Source organism: Xiphophorus hellerii, chromosome 12 (assembly GCF_003331165.1).
Source record: "Xiphophorus hellerii strain 12219 chromosome 12, Xiphophorus_hellerii-4.1, whole genome shotgun sequence".
NCBI classification, from domain to species: Eukaryota; Metazoa; Chordata; class Actinopteri; order Cyprinodontiformes; family Poeciliidae; genus Xiphophorus; species Xiphophorus hellerii.
This window is the reverse complement of record NC_045683.1, coordinates 34189606-34206076: the sequence shown is the minus strand read 5'-3', so window position 1 is coordinate 34206076 and position 16471 is coordinate 34189606. Positions and strand designations below refer to the sequence as shown.

Sequence of the window (16471 nt, the reverse complement as noted above, 5' to 3'; positions counted from 1 at the left end):
TGGACATTTTGCAGGAGTCATTTTATAAAGTGGTGACCCACAGTCAGCACCAAAAATACGAAAAAATAGAAATACAAAGAGAGAATTTCTCTCACTCGACCACATTCTGATATTAGCTGATCAACACAGACCTCTAACCAGTAGGTCTGTGATCAACACAGACCTACTGGTTAGAGAACATTGTTTTTTAAAACTGGAATCGTCATCAACATGATGACAATTCCAGCTGAAGGTGTTTTAGAGAAATGTCCAAAATGTGACCTTAGTGCATTCACACACATCTATAACCCTGTAAGGACATGTTATCTCTAAAGAAGCATGCCGTAGTGCCGGCTGTGAACAGGATCTTTAACTCCAATTAAAAAGAACTGATTTGGTATTTCTCACTTAGATCTTCTCCTGTAAACCACCTAGCAGAGTAAACTGTGACTCTGACCTTGTTACTCCTGGTAAAACCAGAAACACTGCGACCAAATTAGATTTGTTTTAATTTTCTGTGTCTTCTAAGAGACAAATACAAGGTTGCCAAAAATATGAATCAATCTTAAACTAGAGATGCATCAATTCCAGTTTTCTGGTCGATTGACCAGAAATGGGGGGATATGGGGGAATTTTTCTGCCATAATTCGAGAGCACACATTTTCAGTCTGAAAGCAAGATTACGTCTTTTCTTCTCAAAACTTTTAATACTTTTGCTTACATTTTCATTTTGAAAGCATGACTTGATGTCTTTCTTCTCAAAACTTGTATTGCTTGTACTCAAAACTTCTGGCACTCTTGCAGAACTCTCTGCTCACTTACAAAACATCCTCTGCTTGCTTTTGGAACAAAAATGCAGCGTTGCCTGGCAATCTCTCAGCCAATAAAATGAAAGTGTTGAACTGGGTGCGTTTGTTGTGTGCCTGTGCGGCTACCATCAATTGTAGCAACCTGCGCCACCCACTGGATGTAGGACAAACAACGACATTAGCTTTCTGCTCCGTGTTACGCTAACCATCCGCCAGCAGCGCACTACTGATCGCTAACAGCTAACCCAATCAAACTGCAGTAACTTCTAGTCACGACATGATTCATTTGGACAATTAGCATGGAGACTGCAATGAATAGATAAAATATTATCTATTCATACAGGTTATAGGCTACCTGTATGAATAACGCAGAAAGTAGAAGCACTTCACATGTGAAACAAATATTCTGATATTTCGTGTTTTAGACTGTCTATTGATCGTAGATCTACTTTGACTCAAAGTGCAGCCGTCAATAAGGCTGATTGATGGCCTTATTGCAGCCGTTCTTCCAGCACTGCGTACCGGCTCAGAATATTTACCGGAACGCAGTACTGAACCGTACCGGCTTACGTACACAGCTCGCCCGGTATGTATACACATTGCGTCATGATGTAACACAGTTGATCAGAAGGCTGTTAGCGATCAGTAGCATCCTGCTGGTGGTTGTTTAGTGTAATACGGAGCAGAAAGCTGAGGTCCTTGTTTCTCCCTACATCCAGTGACAACTCAGATTAGATATATTTTGCAGCTCTTGAATATAGTTGGATCTACATTTGGGCTGGTGAACAGTTGCTCACACTGTTTAGGCATAACATGATGACAACTGACAGAAGAAGCCTGAGCTGAGTAAGATTTTAATTTTATTATGTTTGTTTTTAATTTTGTTATTTCATTTGCTACATGAAATAACATATTTCATGTTAATAGTCTTTTAGCTATTGTAGTCTAAACTGCTACAAAGGAGATCCTGGTTCTGAGAGAAAAGTGGTAGAATACAAACTTCTTAGCATATTGTAGCATATGGTCAGTCAGGGAGCCCATGGTGGTCATAAAGTTATGCCCAAGTGCAGCAGCTCAGTGTTAAACTCAGCTGGTTGTGTGTAACTATCAAATTATGGGCAAGAACATTTAAAAAAAAAAAAAACATACACTTGCTTGTGAATAAAACCGTAAGTCTGGTGTGAAAGTTAGAAAAACCGTTTCTATTTATTTTTGTAATTGTCCTTGTAATAGCTGGAAAGCCCCCTCCAATCCCCCCAACACAGATGATTTGGCTGCAGAGAAAACTTCTGACTTTAATTTTATCAGGCTGCCCCAGTGCTGGACTAAATGCCCAGTTCGCTGCAGGCAGCCTGAGTCGGTCCCATCACTGTGGGTCAGAATCAGATATCCTGATATAGAGAAACGGTGTCTGTCACCACAACCCACCTCAAAGCCCTGGTACTGCCTGGTACCGCCAGCTCGCTGTTCGCTCTCTGCTTCACCTTAACATTACTACCAGGCGGTTCACACTGCTGCTGATAGATCGGGAAAAACCCACCACATAAAGCCTGAACAAACAAAACAGATTCTGTTCTACCTACTAAGAATATCAGCATCACTAACAGTGTTTAAATATAGATTTAGTGACATCTGTGGGAGGGGGCACAGGTTAATTGGCAATTAATCACTGATTATTGGTTATTATTTGCTGTGATGTATTTGTGCAGCTCAAACACAAAGATTACACCATATTGTAGCCATGGCAACACAACAATCAAACTATCAAGATGATTCTTTAAACTTTTACAAAGTAAACTTCCTAACCAAGTCCCAAATGTACAATTTATTTTTTTTGGATTATTTTATCTTTCCTGAATGCATTAAATAAAACTTAATCAAATTGTCTTTGTTAATAAATGTTTGCTACAGATTTAGATCTATGGTCTGTGTTGCAACTCAACCATTAATAGGGCCCTAGACTTTCAGAAGACCTCTGATAGATTTTTCTAGGCAGATCTATGAAGACACTGTCACAGTAATCACCTGAGCTTAAATGTGTGGATGTTTCTCAAGATCTTCTAGAATGACAAAATCTAATGAAAATAATTTAGCTCTCAACCTTACAATTGTAGATCTATCTGAGGTGATAACATGAAAAATTATATGTAGTTAATCCCTCTGAGCTTTTTCAATTTTTAGAGCAATCTGCAGCCAAGTTTCTATGGAGGCTAAACAGTCAGATATTATTAGGGTTTATTTAGTAAAATAACAGCAAATTTGCTTATTTCATAACTTCATAACCAGCAACCTTCTCTCCTATGGTCTGTTTAAAAACTACAGTCTCAGATCAATATGATATAGTATGATCTCATTAAATGTTAGATTCTTGATTAGCATAGGTTGTTGCATGTTGTTCAATGTTTGAAGATCTTGCTCAATGTGCCCCTTTTTTAACTTTGAGCCCCTGCCCCTCCAAAGGTCTCTGCACAGCCCTGCCATCTAGCTTATCATACATCATTTTATCCCTATAGTAACCAATAGGATAGAGAGCATTGAGTAATTCTTTTATTTGACAGTTGTTTTTTAGACGGAATAAACCAGATTCACATCACATTCACAAATCTGTGTCTGATTCCATTTTCATCTTTAACTAAAGCGTTGAAGTTTTTCACAGTAATAGAGGCCTTGTGTAATTAATGGCACAATGTGTCAGAGAGGCCTTGTGTTATTAATTAGTCTTTGGTCTTTTTTAACCTGTAGAACATGAAAACCCTCATCGAAAGTTCATAATAAAGTTGAGATCTCCGTACCGGACCGGCGCTGATCCATGGCACATGCCTGGTCCTCCTCCATCACACTGAGCCTGGCAGCTCCTCCTCCACACCAGGGCCAATCCCAGGTCTCAACACGCCCACTGCCTGACCAATAGGACCTCTGCAGAGGGAAGTACCATGGGCGTGGAAGCCCATACATCCCTACAGGTAAAGGAAGAGGGAAAGTTGTGTTATAATGAGATAATAATGGTCCAGGATTGAGGAAGCAGTCTTTTCCCACCTGGATGAACAGCTTCTATGTACCAGGTTAGCACACCGTACACCCCAGCATCTATAATGAGCATCATCATGGAAAGGCTCAGATTAAAGTCATCGCCCTCTACAGGTGACTGACTGATGGTGCGCCACTGGATGCCAACACCTGCCACCTCATACAGGGCAAAATACTTGGAGCCAAGACCGAAGGCTGTGGTGGACATGAGAGACTGGAACCAACAGAGAACACATGCACTAAGGGTCAGCAGCATGAGTATAACAGCAACACATGAAGAACAATCAAGTGGCCTTACAGCAATGCATTTCTCAAAAGCAGTGATCTTGTCATGGGCCACCTCCTCCCTTATGGCTACATACATGTAGGGCACATAGCTGAGGAAGTAGATGATTCCTCCACAGGCTGAAGCTAGCTTAGCTTTGGAGTAGATTACTGACACCAAGAAACTGAGAAAAAAAGAAAACATTACAGAACTAGTTACCAATCACAATCTGAACCAATCCATAGTTTCTTCTCAGTAAAGTCAGACTTCTTTTAAAACAAACAAACTTTGAAATTCAACACATTAGCACTTTTATGTAAAACCTTAAATGTTTGTTTGCTATTATTGTGCAAAATGAAATTTCAAATAAAGCTGGGTTTATACTGCAGCAAAAACACAAATCTGTTGTTATTAAGCCAATGTATAAAAAGGCAGGAAGGCAATTTCACTGAAGTCAAATAGTAATTTTGGATCAGTACATTAGTAGAACCTTTGCAAATATGTGAGTCAAATATGAATACAAGTCTTTACTGATGCTGCCTTACAATATTTCAATAGGAAAGGGCATCTTAGAATAATATAGAATAACTATTTTCTACTTTAGTTCAACGCTGCAAACACAGTATGGATTTCTAAAATTATTAATTTTACTGTATGTAGCCGAGGAAACCAAAGGGATGAATGAAATCTTCATTTCATGTGAGCAGGAGAAATATTAACATTTCAGACTTGGAAGATGAGGAAGCAGTTAGCAGCCGTATCCTAACCGTTCACACACCATCCGCCTCAAGCTGAAGAACCAGAGTCAAACACAGATACACTATGAAACATTTCATTATGAAATGTAGCTGTTAACAGATCTCGCTTCTCACAATCTGAATAAAGAAACTTATTTTATGAAATAACTTGGCACATGTATTAATCCTTTATTTGGACTGGCTGAAGTTTAATCCCAATCAGTGTGTGATAACACTTGATTCAGGTAGACGGGTTCAAGTACTTACTTAAAAGGTAAACTGGGAAAGACTCTCACTGACTGCTTGGTGACTTAACCTGCTGTGTCTGATGCAAACGGTTATCCTGCAGCACACATCAGCATTCACTGCTTTTCATGACCATCAGGAAGGAACAAAATTACAATACCAAATGCAAATGTATTAAACCTGACACTAGGTCTGTGATTTTGCTCTTGTAGACAAATATTTTAATGTGAAATAATATTATATTTTTTATTAGGACTGCAACTGACAATTTAAGTTATCAATTAATCTATTGATTATTCTGACAATCAGATTAATAGTTTCAGCACAAAACGGCTGAAACTATTAATCTGACAGCTTCAGATTAAACTGAAATCAGGTAGTTTTCAGATTTCAGCTGCATTTTGTACCTACAGGTTGACAGTTTGTTTTTCCTACATAAATTTTGTGCATTTACATAAATGACTTCATACCTAAGTACTTAAACTTTTACATTAAAAATGCAGATAGATATCAGGGCTCCCCCCAGAAAATTTGCTAAGGGTCCAGTATATCTCTGCACTTGGCTGCATTCATTTTTTCTTCAATTGCAACCAGTTGTCCTGTCCCTGCAGCTGAAAAACACCCCATAGGATAAAGCTGCCACCACCATGTTTCATGTTGGGATTGTATTGGGCAGGTGATGAGCAGTGCCTGGTTCTCTCCACACATGCCGCTTACACCAAAAAGTTAAATCTTCATCTCATCAGACCAGAGAAACTTATTTCTCAGTCTGTGAGTCTTTCGTGTGTTTTTTGGCAAACTCTATGCAGGCTTTCAAATGTCTTGAACTGAGGAGAGCCTTCAGTCGGGCCACTCTGCCAAAGAACCCCGACTGGTGAAGGGCTGCAGTGATTGTTGACTTTCCAAATAGTAACTCATGGCTCTCATCAGGCGTTTTCCCCCAGGCTTTGAAAACAGCAGTAATCAAACCACTTATAAAAAAGAACAATCTGGACAAATCACTACTGTAGAACTACAGGCCGATCTCCAACCTCCCATTCATCAGCAAAGTTATTGAAAAAGCTGTGTGTAAACAATTAAATAGCTTCCTAACTATAACCAACCGCTTTGACTCCTTCCAGTCTGGTTTTCATGCTCACCACAGCACAGAGACTGGCCTAGTCAAAGTGTTCAATGACATCCATATAAATACAGACTGCGGGAGAACCACAGTGCTGGTTCTGTTGGACCTCAGTGCAGCTTTTGACACTGTTGACCATGACATATTACTGAATCTACTGGAGAGTTGGGTCGGACTCTCCGGTCCAGTGCTTAACTGGTTTGAATCCTACATAAAGAACAAGGATTTCTTTGTTTCAATTGAAAACTTTTCATCAAAGAGGTCAAAGGTCACATGTGGGGTACCCCAAGGTTCAATCCTAGGGCCCCTTTTATTCAATATTTATATGCTCCCACTAGCTCAGGTTATAACAGGAAATAATATTAGCTACCATAACTATGCAGATGACACACAGCTCTACATTACGATGTCACCAGGTGACTCAGAGCCCATCCAATCACTGAACAGATGCTTAGAGCAGATAAATGTGTGGATGTGCCAAAACTTTCTCCAGCTGAACAGAAACAAAACTAAAGTTATTATCTTTGGACCTAAAGAGGAACGATCTAGATTTATAGATCTAGAGTCAATGCACAGCTTCAGTTATTACAACTGAAAACCAGCGATCAGCCCGAAACCTGGGAATAGTGATGGACTCTGACCTGAACCTCCAGAGCCACATAAAGACAGTTACAAAGTCGGCCTTCTATCACCTGAAGAACATTTCCAGGATTAAAGGACTAATGTCTCAGCCAGATCTAGAGAAACTCATCCATGCGTTCATCTTCAGTCGTATTGATTATTGCAACAGCGTCTTCACAGGTCTGTCCAACAAATCAATCAAACAGCTGCAGCTGATCCAGAATGCTGCTGGCGTTCTCACTAAAACCAGGAAGATAGAGCACATAACACCAGTTTTAAAGTCCCTCCACTGGCTCCCTGTAGCTCAAAGAATAGACTTTAAAATACTGTTGTTAGTTTATAAATCACTGAACGACTTAGCACCACAATACATTAAAGATCTGCTGTTGTTGTATCAACCTTCCAGACCTCTCAGGTCTTCCGGTTCTGGTCTGCTCTGCATCCCCAGAACCAGAACCAAACGAGGAGAAGCAGCTTTCAGCATCTATGCACCACAAATTTGGAACAAACTTCCAGAAAACTGTAAAACAGCTGAAACACTGAGTTCTTTTAAATCTCAACTGAAAACCCACCTGTTTAGAATTGTATTTGAAATGTAATCAATTACAAATTTATTGATGGAACTTGACTTAATGATTGATTCTATGTTGCATTGTGTTTCTGTGTTTGTAATGATGTAAAGCACTTTGAAATGTCTTGCTGCTGAAATGTGCTATACAAATAAAATTTGATTGATTGATTGATTGTGGATGTCATGATTCCAGCCCTTCAGCTCTGGCTTGGCTGTGCTGATTGCTCATTGCCCTCACCTGCACTGAGCTGGTCCCTACTTAATCAGCTGCTCGTCACCAGCTCAGTGCGAGATCGTCTGTTGCCCCTGTCACAGCTTTCAAGCCTTGTCTCATGTTTCAAAGTGTTTTCTGGTTTCTGATCCTGCCTGTTTTTGACCACAGATTTTTGCCTAATCCTTTTGCTGTTGAAAGTCCTGTTGCTGAACCCTGCCTGTTTCTGACCCTGCCTCCTGCCTTCTGGATTCTGGATTTTCACTGCCTGAGACCCCCCCGTGCATGACCCTGGACCGTTTCACGACTCAGCCTCTGGTTGGTGGATTTTGCCCCTGTCGTCTGTTTGTCCCCTGAGACTCCCACAGATCTCCCCTTGTCCATTCACCCTCCCCTCCCCCGGCTGGACTCCTGACCCCTGTGGATTCCTCGTCCCTGACCCACTAGTGTGACCACATCCTTCTACACCATTTACTTTAGTAATAAAACTTTTTGGTTAACCATCCTCTTGTTGTGGCTGCGTTTTGGGTTCTGGCTGATTCTGCTTTTATCATTACAGTACGATCTCGCCAGTATGAACCCACAGCCAAATCCCGGTTGGTGTTCTAAAGTAGAGGATGCTGTTACCGGCCTAGAAAGAAATGTCCAGGAGCTTTTACAGGGACTTTCTTCTCTAAGGGATTCCCAAACCCAAGCTAGGCCCTCAGTTATGCGGCCACTCCCACTTACTGCCACTCCCATGGTTAACGCTAACAACGAACCCAAGATTCCCCCACCTGAGCGTTTTGATGGGGATCCTGAACAATGCAGACCTTTTTTAACCCAGTGTTCTCTGCATTTTGAACTCCAGCCCTCAGCCTTCCCTTCTGAACGGGCCAAGGTGGCCTATACCATCTCTCTACTATCTGGTAAGGCTAAGCTGTGGGGAACATCTGAGTGGGAGAGTGCTGCTGACAGCTGTGACTCATTTTTAGAGTTTTCTGATGAGATGAAGAGGGTTTTTGATCCTATCCGTCCCAAGAGAGAGGCTGCCAGGAGACTGTTTTCTCTCAAACAGGGCTCTCGACCTGTTTCTGACTATATCATCAATTTCCATGCCTTGAAGTCCAGTTGTCTTTGGAATAATGAAGCCATGTTTGACATTTTTTACCAGGGCCTGTCAGATGATATCAAGGATGAGATTGCTACCCGTGACCCTCCTGTGTCCCTCGAGGCCTTAGAAAGGCTTGCCACGCGGATTGACCAACGCCTTCGTGAACGTAAGAGGGAGAGGTCTCCATCTAATTATCAAAGAAGGGTCTCAACTGTTCAGGTCAGTCCAAGCAGCTTGCCCCAAGTCTTCACGCCCCCCCTTGTTAACACTGAGGAGCCCATGCCGTTGGGTAGGACCCGGCTTTCTGCTGAAGAAAGGGAGAGGAGGTTCAGAAATCACCTGTGTTTTTACTGCGGAGAGAGGAACCATCGAGCTCTTAACTGTCCGTCAAAAAGAACAGGCTCAGTAAGGCTCAGGGGGTCTTTACTGAGCCCTATCCTCAGACATCAGAACCATTCCCACAATCAGTGCACCATCAGATTCCCTGACTCTCCTGAAGGGAGGGAAGTTCCTGTTTTTATTGATTCTGGGGCTGATGCTGACTTTATTGATGTCAGCCTAGCTCATAAGCTCGCCCTGGAGTTGGAACTTCTAGAGAAATCACGTGAGATTTTTGCCATTGATGGGCATCTCATTGATACCATAACTCACTGCACTAAGCCTGTTTCTGTACTGATTTCAGGAAACCACCATGACAGGATCACATTTCTGCTGACCAAGTCCCCAGAGATTCCGGTGATTCTGGGACGCCCTTGGCTCATCAAACACAGTCCAGTCATTAATTGGTTAACGGGTGAGGTTCAGTCTTGGGGACCATCCTGCTCCACTTCTTGTTTGAGGGAAGCTCCCATCATGACATCTCCCTGTGAGATCAACCATGATTACCCAGATTTGTCTAGGGTCCCTAAGGTTTATCATGATTTGTGTGAGGTTTTTAATAAGTCTAAAGCCACTTCTCTGCCTCCTCATAGAGAGTACGACTGTACCATTGACCTTCGCCCTGGAACCACCCCACCTAGGGGCAGATTGTATTCCATTTCTGGTCCTGAAAGAGGGGCTATGGAGGAATACATTTCTGACGCCCTCAAGGCAGGACTAATCAGAAAGTCTTCTTCCCCAGCAGGAGCAGGATTCTTCTTTGTGGGCAAGAAGGATGGCTCTCTTAGACCATGCATCGATTATCGAGGCCTTAACGAGATTACCATCAAGAACAGGTACCCTCTGCCTCTCATGACTTCGGCTTTTGAGCTCCTTCAAGGTAGTACGGTGTTCACTAAACTGGATCTGCGTAATGCTTACCATTTGGTCCGCATAAGAGAAGGAGACGAATGGAAGACAGCATTCAATACCCCTTCAGGGCATTATGAATACCTGGTCATGCCCTTTGGGCTCACTAATGCTCCAGCCGTTTTCCAGGCATTGGTTAACGATGTTTTAAGGGACATGCTTAACAGATTTGTGTTTGTATACCTTGATGACATCTTGATTTTTTCGAAGGATCTTCCTACCCATATCAAGCATGTTCGTGAGGTTCTTCTCAGGCTGCTCCAAAATAAACTATTTGTTAAGGCTGAGAAGTGTGCATTCCACCAGTCATCTGTATCTTTTCTGGGGTTTGTTATTGCTCCCGGCAGGATTAACATGGATCCATCTAAGGTGGCAGCAGTCTTGGAGTGGCCAGAACCATCCAGTTTGAAGGAGCTTCAACGGTTTCTTGGGTTTGCCAATTTTTATCGCCGTTTTATCAAGGATTTTAGTTCAGTGGCTGCCCCCCTTCATCAACTCACTTCTACTAAGACTCAGTTCAAGTGGTCTTCAGAGGCTAAACAAGCCTTTGGTAAGCTTAAGCATCTCTTTACCTCAGCTCCCATTCTGCGTTTTCCTGATCCATCTAACCCTTTTGTGGTGGAGGTTGATGCTTCCGACACTGGGGTCGGCGCAGTCCTATCTCAACGGTTCGCAGATGATGCCAGGTTACATCCTTGTGCCTTTTTTTCTCGCCGGCTCTCTGCCTCCGAAAGTAACTATGACGTTGGAGACAGGGAACTGTTGGCTATCAAGCTAGCCTTAGAGGAATGGAGGCACTGGCTAGAGGGGTCCACACATCCTTTTACTGTGTGGACAGACCATAAGAACTTGGAATACCTAAAGTCTGCCAAGAGACTGAACCCACGCCAAGCTAGGTGGGCACTATTCTTTAGTAGATTTGACTTCACCCTGGCCTATCGACCTGGCAGCAAGAATGTCAAACCAGATGCCCTTTCTAGACTCCATCAATCTTCTGTCTGTCTTTCTGATTCTGTTGACCATAACTACATCCTTCCCTCCAAGACCAGGCTAGCTCTTATCAGTATTGAGACCTTGCTCAAGAGGAGTCATCAGAAACATCCACCTCCAGTTCAGTGTCCTACGGGTCTTCTGTTTGTTCCTGAAGAGATGGTGTCTAAAGTCCTTCAGTTCTGCCATGGCTCTAAACTTTTCTGTCACCCAGGTATAACCAAGACTCTAGCAGTGGTCCAGTCAGGATTCTGGTGGCCCACTCTCAGAAAAGACACACGAGAGTTTGTGTCAGCATGCACCACGTGTTCCAGAGTAAAGCCCTCCAGACGTCCCCCAGCCGGTCTACTAAGGCCCCTGCCTATTCCACATCGACCGTGGTCCCACCTCTCTATGGATTTTGTCACTGGCCTGCCTCCCTCTCAAGGTAACACTGTACTCCTCACGGTGGTTGACAGATTCTCTAAGATGACCCACCTCATTCCTCTACGCAAGTTACCTTCAGCACCTGATCTCGCTGAAGTGATGGCCCGAGAAGTGTTCAGACTTCATGGCATCCCCCGCAACATTGTCTCTGATAGAGGGCCGCAATTCATTTCCCGTTTTTGGGGTGAGTTTTGCACCCTTCTCGGCATTAACGTCAGTCTCTCTTCAGGTTTTCACCCTCAGACAGATGGCCAGACAGAGAGGATGAATCAGGAGGTTGAGTCCAAGTTGCGCATCCTTTGCATGGATGCTCCCAGTCACTGGTCCCAGAACTTACCTTGGGTTGAGTACGCCATCAATGGATTACCATCAAGTGCCACAGGTCTGTCACCATTTCATGTCGTTTTTGGCTATCAGCCGCCTATTTTCTCTGTTCAGGAAGGGGCTACCAAGGTTCCTGCTGCCCATTTATCAGCACGACGTTGTCTCAGAGTCTGGAGAAAGGCCAGAGCGACTCTCTGCAAGACCTCTGCTGTTTATGCCCGCAATGCCAATCGCCGCAGATCCCAAGCCCCTAGATACCTGGTGGGTCAGAAGGTGTGGTTATCCACTAAGGATCTACCCATCAAGGTAGAGAATCGCAAGTTGGCACCCCGTTTTGTGGGTCCATTTCCTGTTGCCAAGGTTATTAACCCAGCAGCGGTGCGTCTCCATCTGCCCTCTTCGATGCGTGTACACCCCACCTTCCATGTCTCCAAGGTCAAACCTGTGAGGTCATCCAGGTTTTGCCCTCCTTCCAGACCCCCTCCACCCCCCCGACTCATTGATGGAGCCCCTGCCTTTACTGTGAGACGCTTGCTGCGTTCCCGACGTTGGGGCCGTGGCATCCAATATCTTGTCGACTGGCAGGGTTATGGTCCTGAGGAGAGGTCCTGGGTGCCTTCTCGCCTGATCCTGGATAAGGGCCTCATCCGCCATTTCCATTGCCAGCATCCGGACCAGCCCAGAGGGGCGTCAAGAGCCGCCCCTTGAGGGGGAGGTGATGTCATGATTCCAGCCCTTCAGCTCTGGCTTGGCTGTGCTGATTGCTCATTGCCCTCACCTGCACTGAGCTGGTCCCTACTTAATCAGCTGCTCGTCACCAGCTCAGTGCGAGATCGTCTGTTGCCCCTGTCACAGCTTTCAAGCCTTGTCTCATGTTTCAAAGTGTTTTCTGGTTTCTGATCCTGCCTGTTTTTGACCACAGATTTTTGCCTAATCCTTTTGCTGTTGAAAGTCCTGTTGCTGAACCCTGCCTGTTTCTGACCCTGCCTCCTGCCTTCTGGATTCTGGATTTTCACTGCCTGAGACCCCCCCGTGCATGACCCTGGACCGTTTCACGACTCAGCCTCTGGTTGGTGGATTTTGCCCCTGTCGTCTGTTTGTCCCCTGAGACTCCCACAGATCTCCCCTTGTCCATTCACCCTCCCCTCCCCCGGCTGGACTCCTGACCCCTGTGGATTCCTCGTCCCTGACCCACTAGTGTGACCACATCCTTCTACACCATTTACTTTAGTAATAAAACTTTTTGGTTAACCATCCTCTTGTTGTGGCTGCGTTTTGGGTTCTGGCTGATTCTGCTTTTATCATTACAGTGGAATTTTCTTCCATCTCTCTACTGCACCTTCTGAGGTCGACTCTCAGAAGGTGCAACCTGCAGTCAGACGCCAGTGTTTTAAGTGAAACAATGATGAATTCTAACAGTGTTGAGTGAAAATCTGAAGCACTCACCAGAACATGATGGTGGCCACAGCATAAATAGTTAAGAAGAGCCAGATGATCAGTGGGTCACTATGGAGTAACACTCTACCGTACTTCAGGATGGCTGTGAGAGCAGTGACGGAGATGGAGAGCTGGACAAAGCCAGTGATGAACCAGGCCACCCAGTGAACGGCATTGTTCAGGCCCATCATCTTCATCACCTGACAAAGGAGCCCACTGGTTACACTCGTCGCCTTAATTAACAATTACATAAAAACATGTGCAACTCTGACTGACATTGGTCAAGATCCAAAAACACCAAACTTCCAACTACTGAACATAACAGTGATGGCGCAAAGTTCACAGGCGTAATGTTAAACGTACTTTATTTGATTTTGAACAGTATAATCTGGTGGTCTGAATCTACTAATAATGGGTTTAAATATCAACATTAACAGAATGAGATCAGTATCGATTACAGTGTATCACTAAAGTGAGTACACCGTCACATTTCTGCAGATATTTAAGTATTTTTTCATGGGACATCACTGACAAAATGACACTTTGACACAATGAAAAATAATCTCTGCGACAGACTGGCGACCTGTCTGGGGTGAACCCGCCTCTCGCACGGAACGATAGCTGGAGATAGACACCAGTAGGGACAAGGGTGTTAGAAAATGGATGGAAAAGCAGTCTGTGTGCAGCTTATATATGAGTGTAAATTTATTCTTCCCTCAAAATAAATCTGCATACTCTAAAGTAGCATAGCTCACATAAACATTAGCTCCTGCTAACAGAAACATATGAGGAGGGCAGAGTATCAAAATACCAGTCATATAAAACGTAATCTGAAATTATTTATAATTACTCCATGTCTCATTATAATCGGAGAGCAAAGCCTGCATTAGCTTCTACTTACTTCTGAGAGCAGACCATCAAGAAGTTTTGCTTCTTGATTTGCCTGCCTATTTTTCCGGCCAGCGAACCATTTCGCCATCCAGTGGTAGTTTATCAGACCACTTAGTCTCCTGTACCGCTCAAAAATGCACAATATGTCTATAAATAATTTTGGGATATTATAAGGAAGTGCTGAGATTTACCGTTTTCCACCGAACTAACGTATTTACCACTTCGGCACAAGCACAGGGAGAAACGTTTAGGATAAAAACACTAGACTCAGAGTAAAACTCAGATGACCCAGCTTTCTACTAGCATGTAAACGCACCATCTACACACAAATCTGGGAGCTCCCGAAGAGTGAAATGAGTCTCAAAAATACTCGTGCACTCGTAACCGGATCTGTGTGTAAATGCAGTTTTGTGTGTGTGTACCAGGTGACCTGTGTGTACTTTTTCAACATTTCTAGGCGTAGGAGAAGGTTTATTTTCTTTTTAAGGTTTACAAATCCGGTATTACACACTCAAAGATATTTTTACACACGTACAAATACTCTCACACACGCTCACAGATATTTTGAGACTATTTTCACTCCATAGATTTCGACCTGCATTTAAACGCACCAGATACACACAAATCTCAGGCTGTCCGGAAAAGTGTGAAATGAGTCTCAAAAATACTCATGCATTCGTAGCCGGATCTGTACGTAACTGCAGTTTTGTGTGTGTGTGTGTGTATCTGGCGATTGGTGTGTACTTATTTAACATTTGTAGGCGTAGGAAAAGGTTTGAATTTGTAATTATCAAAGTTGTGAGGCTGTAATTAAAACATTTGTGTGTAAAAATTGGACTTTTGTTGAAATTGTAATTGTGTGTGTGTACTTTTATTTTGCATTCGTAATTTCGTCATATTTGTGTATGCATTTGACCACATATTAACAAGTACCCGGAGTTAATCACAAATTTTCTTTTTAAGGTTTACAAATCATGTTTCACACATACAACTATCCGAAGTTACACACAAAGATGCTTACACAAGTTACAAATCCAGTATTACACACACATAGGTATTTTGAGACTATTTTCACTGCATATCCATCAGCTTCCTCTCCTTGGGCTGCCACCTTATCGTGGTGGAGGGGTTTGAGTGCCCCAATGATCCTAGGAGCTATGCTGTCTGAGGCTTCATGCCCCTGGTAGGGTCACCCAAGGCAGACAGGTCCTAGGTGAGGGACCAGACAAAGCGCAACCCGAAGACCCCAATGATGAGAAAAAAGATTGGACTTGGCGTTCCCTCGCCCGGACGCGGGTCACCAGGGCCCCACTCTGGAGCCAGGCCTGGAGGGGGGGCACGATGGCGAGCGCCTGGTGGCCGGGCTTTTACCCATGGAGCCCGGCCGGGCTCAGCCCGAAGAGGAAACATGGGTCCCCCCTCCCATGGGCCCACCACCCGCGAGAGGGGCCAAAGGGGTCGGGTGCATTGTGTGATGGGTGGCGGCAGAGGGAAGGGACCCTGGCGGTCTGATCCTCGGTTGCAGAAGCTGGCTCTTGGGACGTGGAATGTCACCTCTCTGGTGGGGAAGGAGCCGGAGCTAGTGTGTGAGGTTGAGAGGTTCCGGCTAGAAATAGTCGGTCTCACCTCGACGCATGGCTCTGGTTCTGGAACCAGTCTCCTTGAGAGGGGCTGGACATACTTCCACTCTGGAGTTGCCCAAGGTGAGAGGCGTCGGGCAGGAGTGGGCATACTTGTTGCTCCCCATCTCGGCGCCTGTAAGTTGGGGTTTACTCCGGTGAACAAGAGGGTAGCCTCCCTCCGCCTACGGGTGGGGGGACGGGTCCTGACTGTAGTTTGTGCTTACGGGCTGAACGACAGTTCAGATTACCCACCCTTTTTGGAGTCCTTAGAGGGGGTACTGGAGAGTGCTCCTCCTGGGGACTCTCTTGTTCTGCTGGGGGACTTCAACGCTCACGTGGGCAATGACAGTGAGACCTGGAGGGGCGTGGTTGGGAGGAACGGCCCCCCCGATCTGAACTCGAGCGGTGTTCTGTTGTTGGACTTCTGTGCTCGTCATGGATTGTCCATAACGAACACCATGTTCAAGCATAAGGGTGTCCATATGTGCACTTGGCACCAGGACACCCTAGGCCGCAGTTCGATGATCAACTTTGTCATTGTTTCATCGGATCTGCGGCCGTATGTCTTGGACACTCGGGTGAAGAGAGGTGCGGAGCTGTCCACTGACCACTACCTGGTGGTGAGTTGGCTCCGGTGGTGGGGGAGGAAGCAGGTCAGGCATGGCAGGCCCAAACGTGTTGTGAGGGTCTGCTGGGAACGTCTGGCGGAATCCCCTGTGAGGCGGAGTTTTAACTCCCATCTCCGGCAAAACTTCGAACACGTCCCGGGGGACGTGGGGGACATGGAGTTTGAGTGGACCACGTTCCGTGCCTCC

The 16471-nt window shown here is 44.6% G+C and overlaps 1 protein-coding gene and 1 long non-coding RNA gene across 7 annotated transcripts in view; one reads left to right on the top strand and one right to left on the bottom strand.

The window, feature by feature from the left end:
* The window catches only part of abca2 (ATP-binding cassette, sub-family A (ABC1), member 2), a 180724-nt gene that overhangs the window by 49972 nt on the left and 114281 nt on the right, over nt 1-16471 (bottom strand). For all 6 annotated transcript variants that reach the window (XM_032577521.1, XM_032577517.1, XM_032577519.1 and 3 more), the window contains 4 exons: nt 13153-13343; nt 4114-4264; nt 3825-4029; nt 3581-3745 (listed from right to left, as the gene is read on the bottom strand). In XM_032577521.1, coding sequence (XP_032433412.1) covers nt 3581-3745; nt 3825-4029; nt 4114-4264; nt 13153-13343 — 712 coding nt within the window. The remainder of the gene's footprint in view (nt 1-3580; nt 3746-3824; nt 4030-4113; nt 4265-13152; nt 13344-16471) is intronic.
* Nucleotides 783-15625, top strand: LOC116729169 (uncharacterized). Its single transcript, XR_004341097.1, has 3 exons — nt 783-896; nt 3453-3457; nt 15614-15625. It is a non-coding gene; the product is annotated as an uncharacterized LOC116729169 (long non-coding RNA).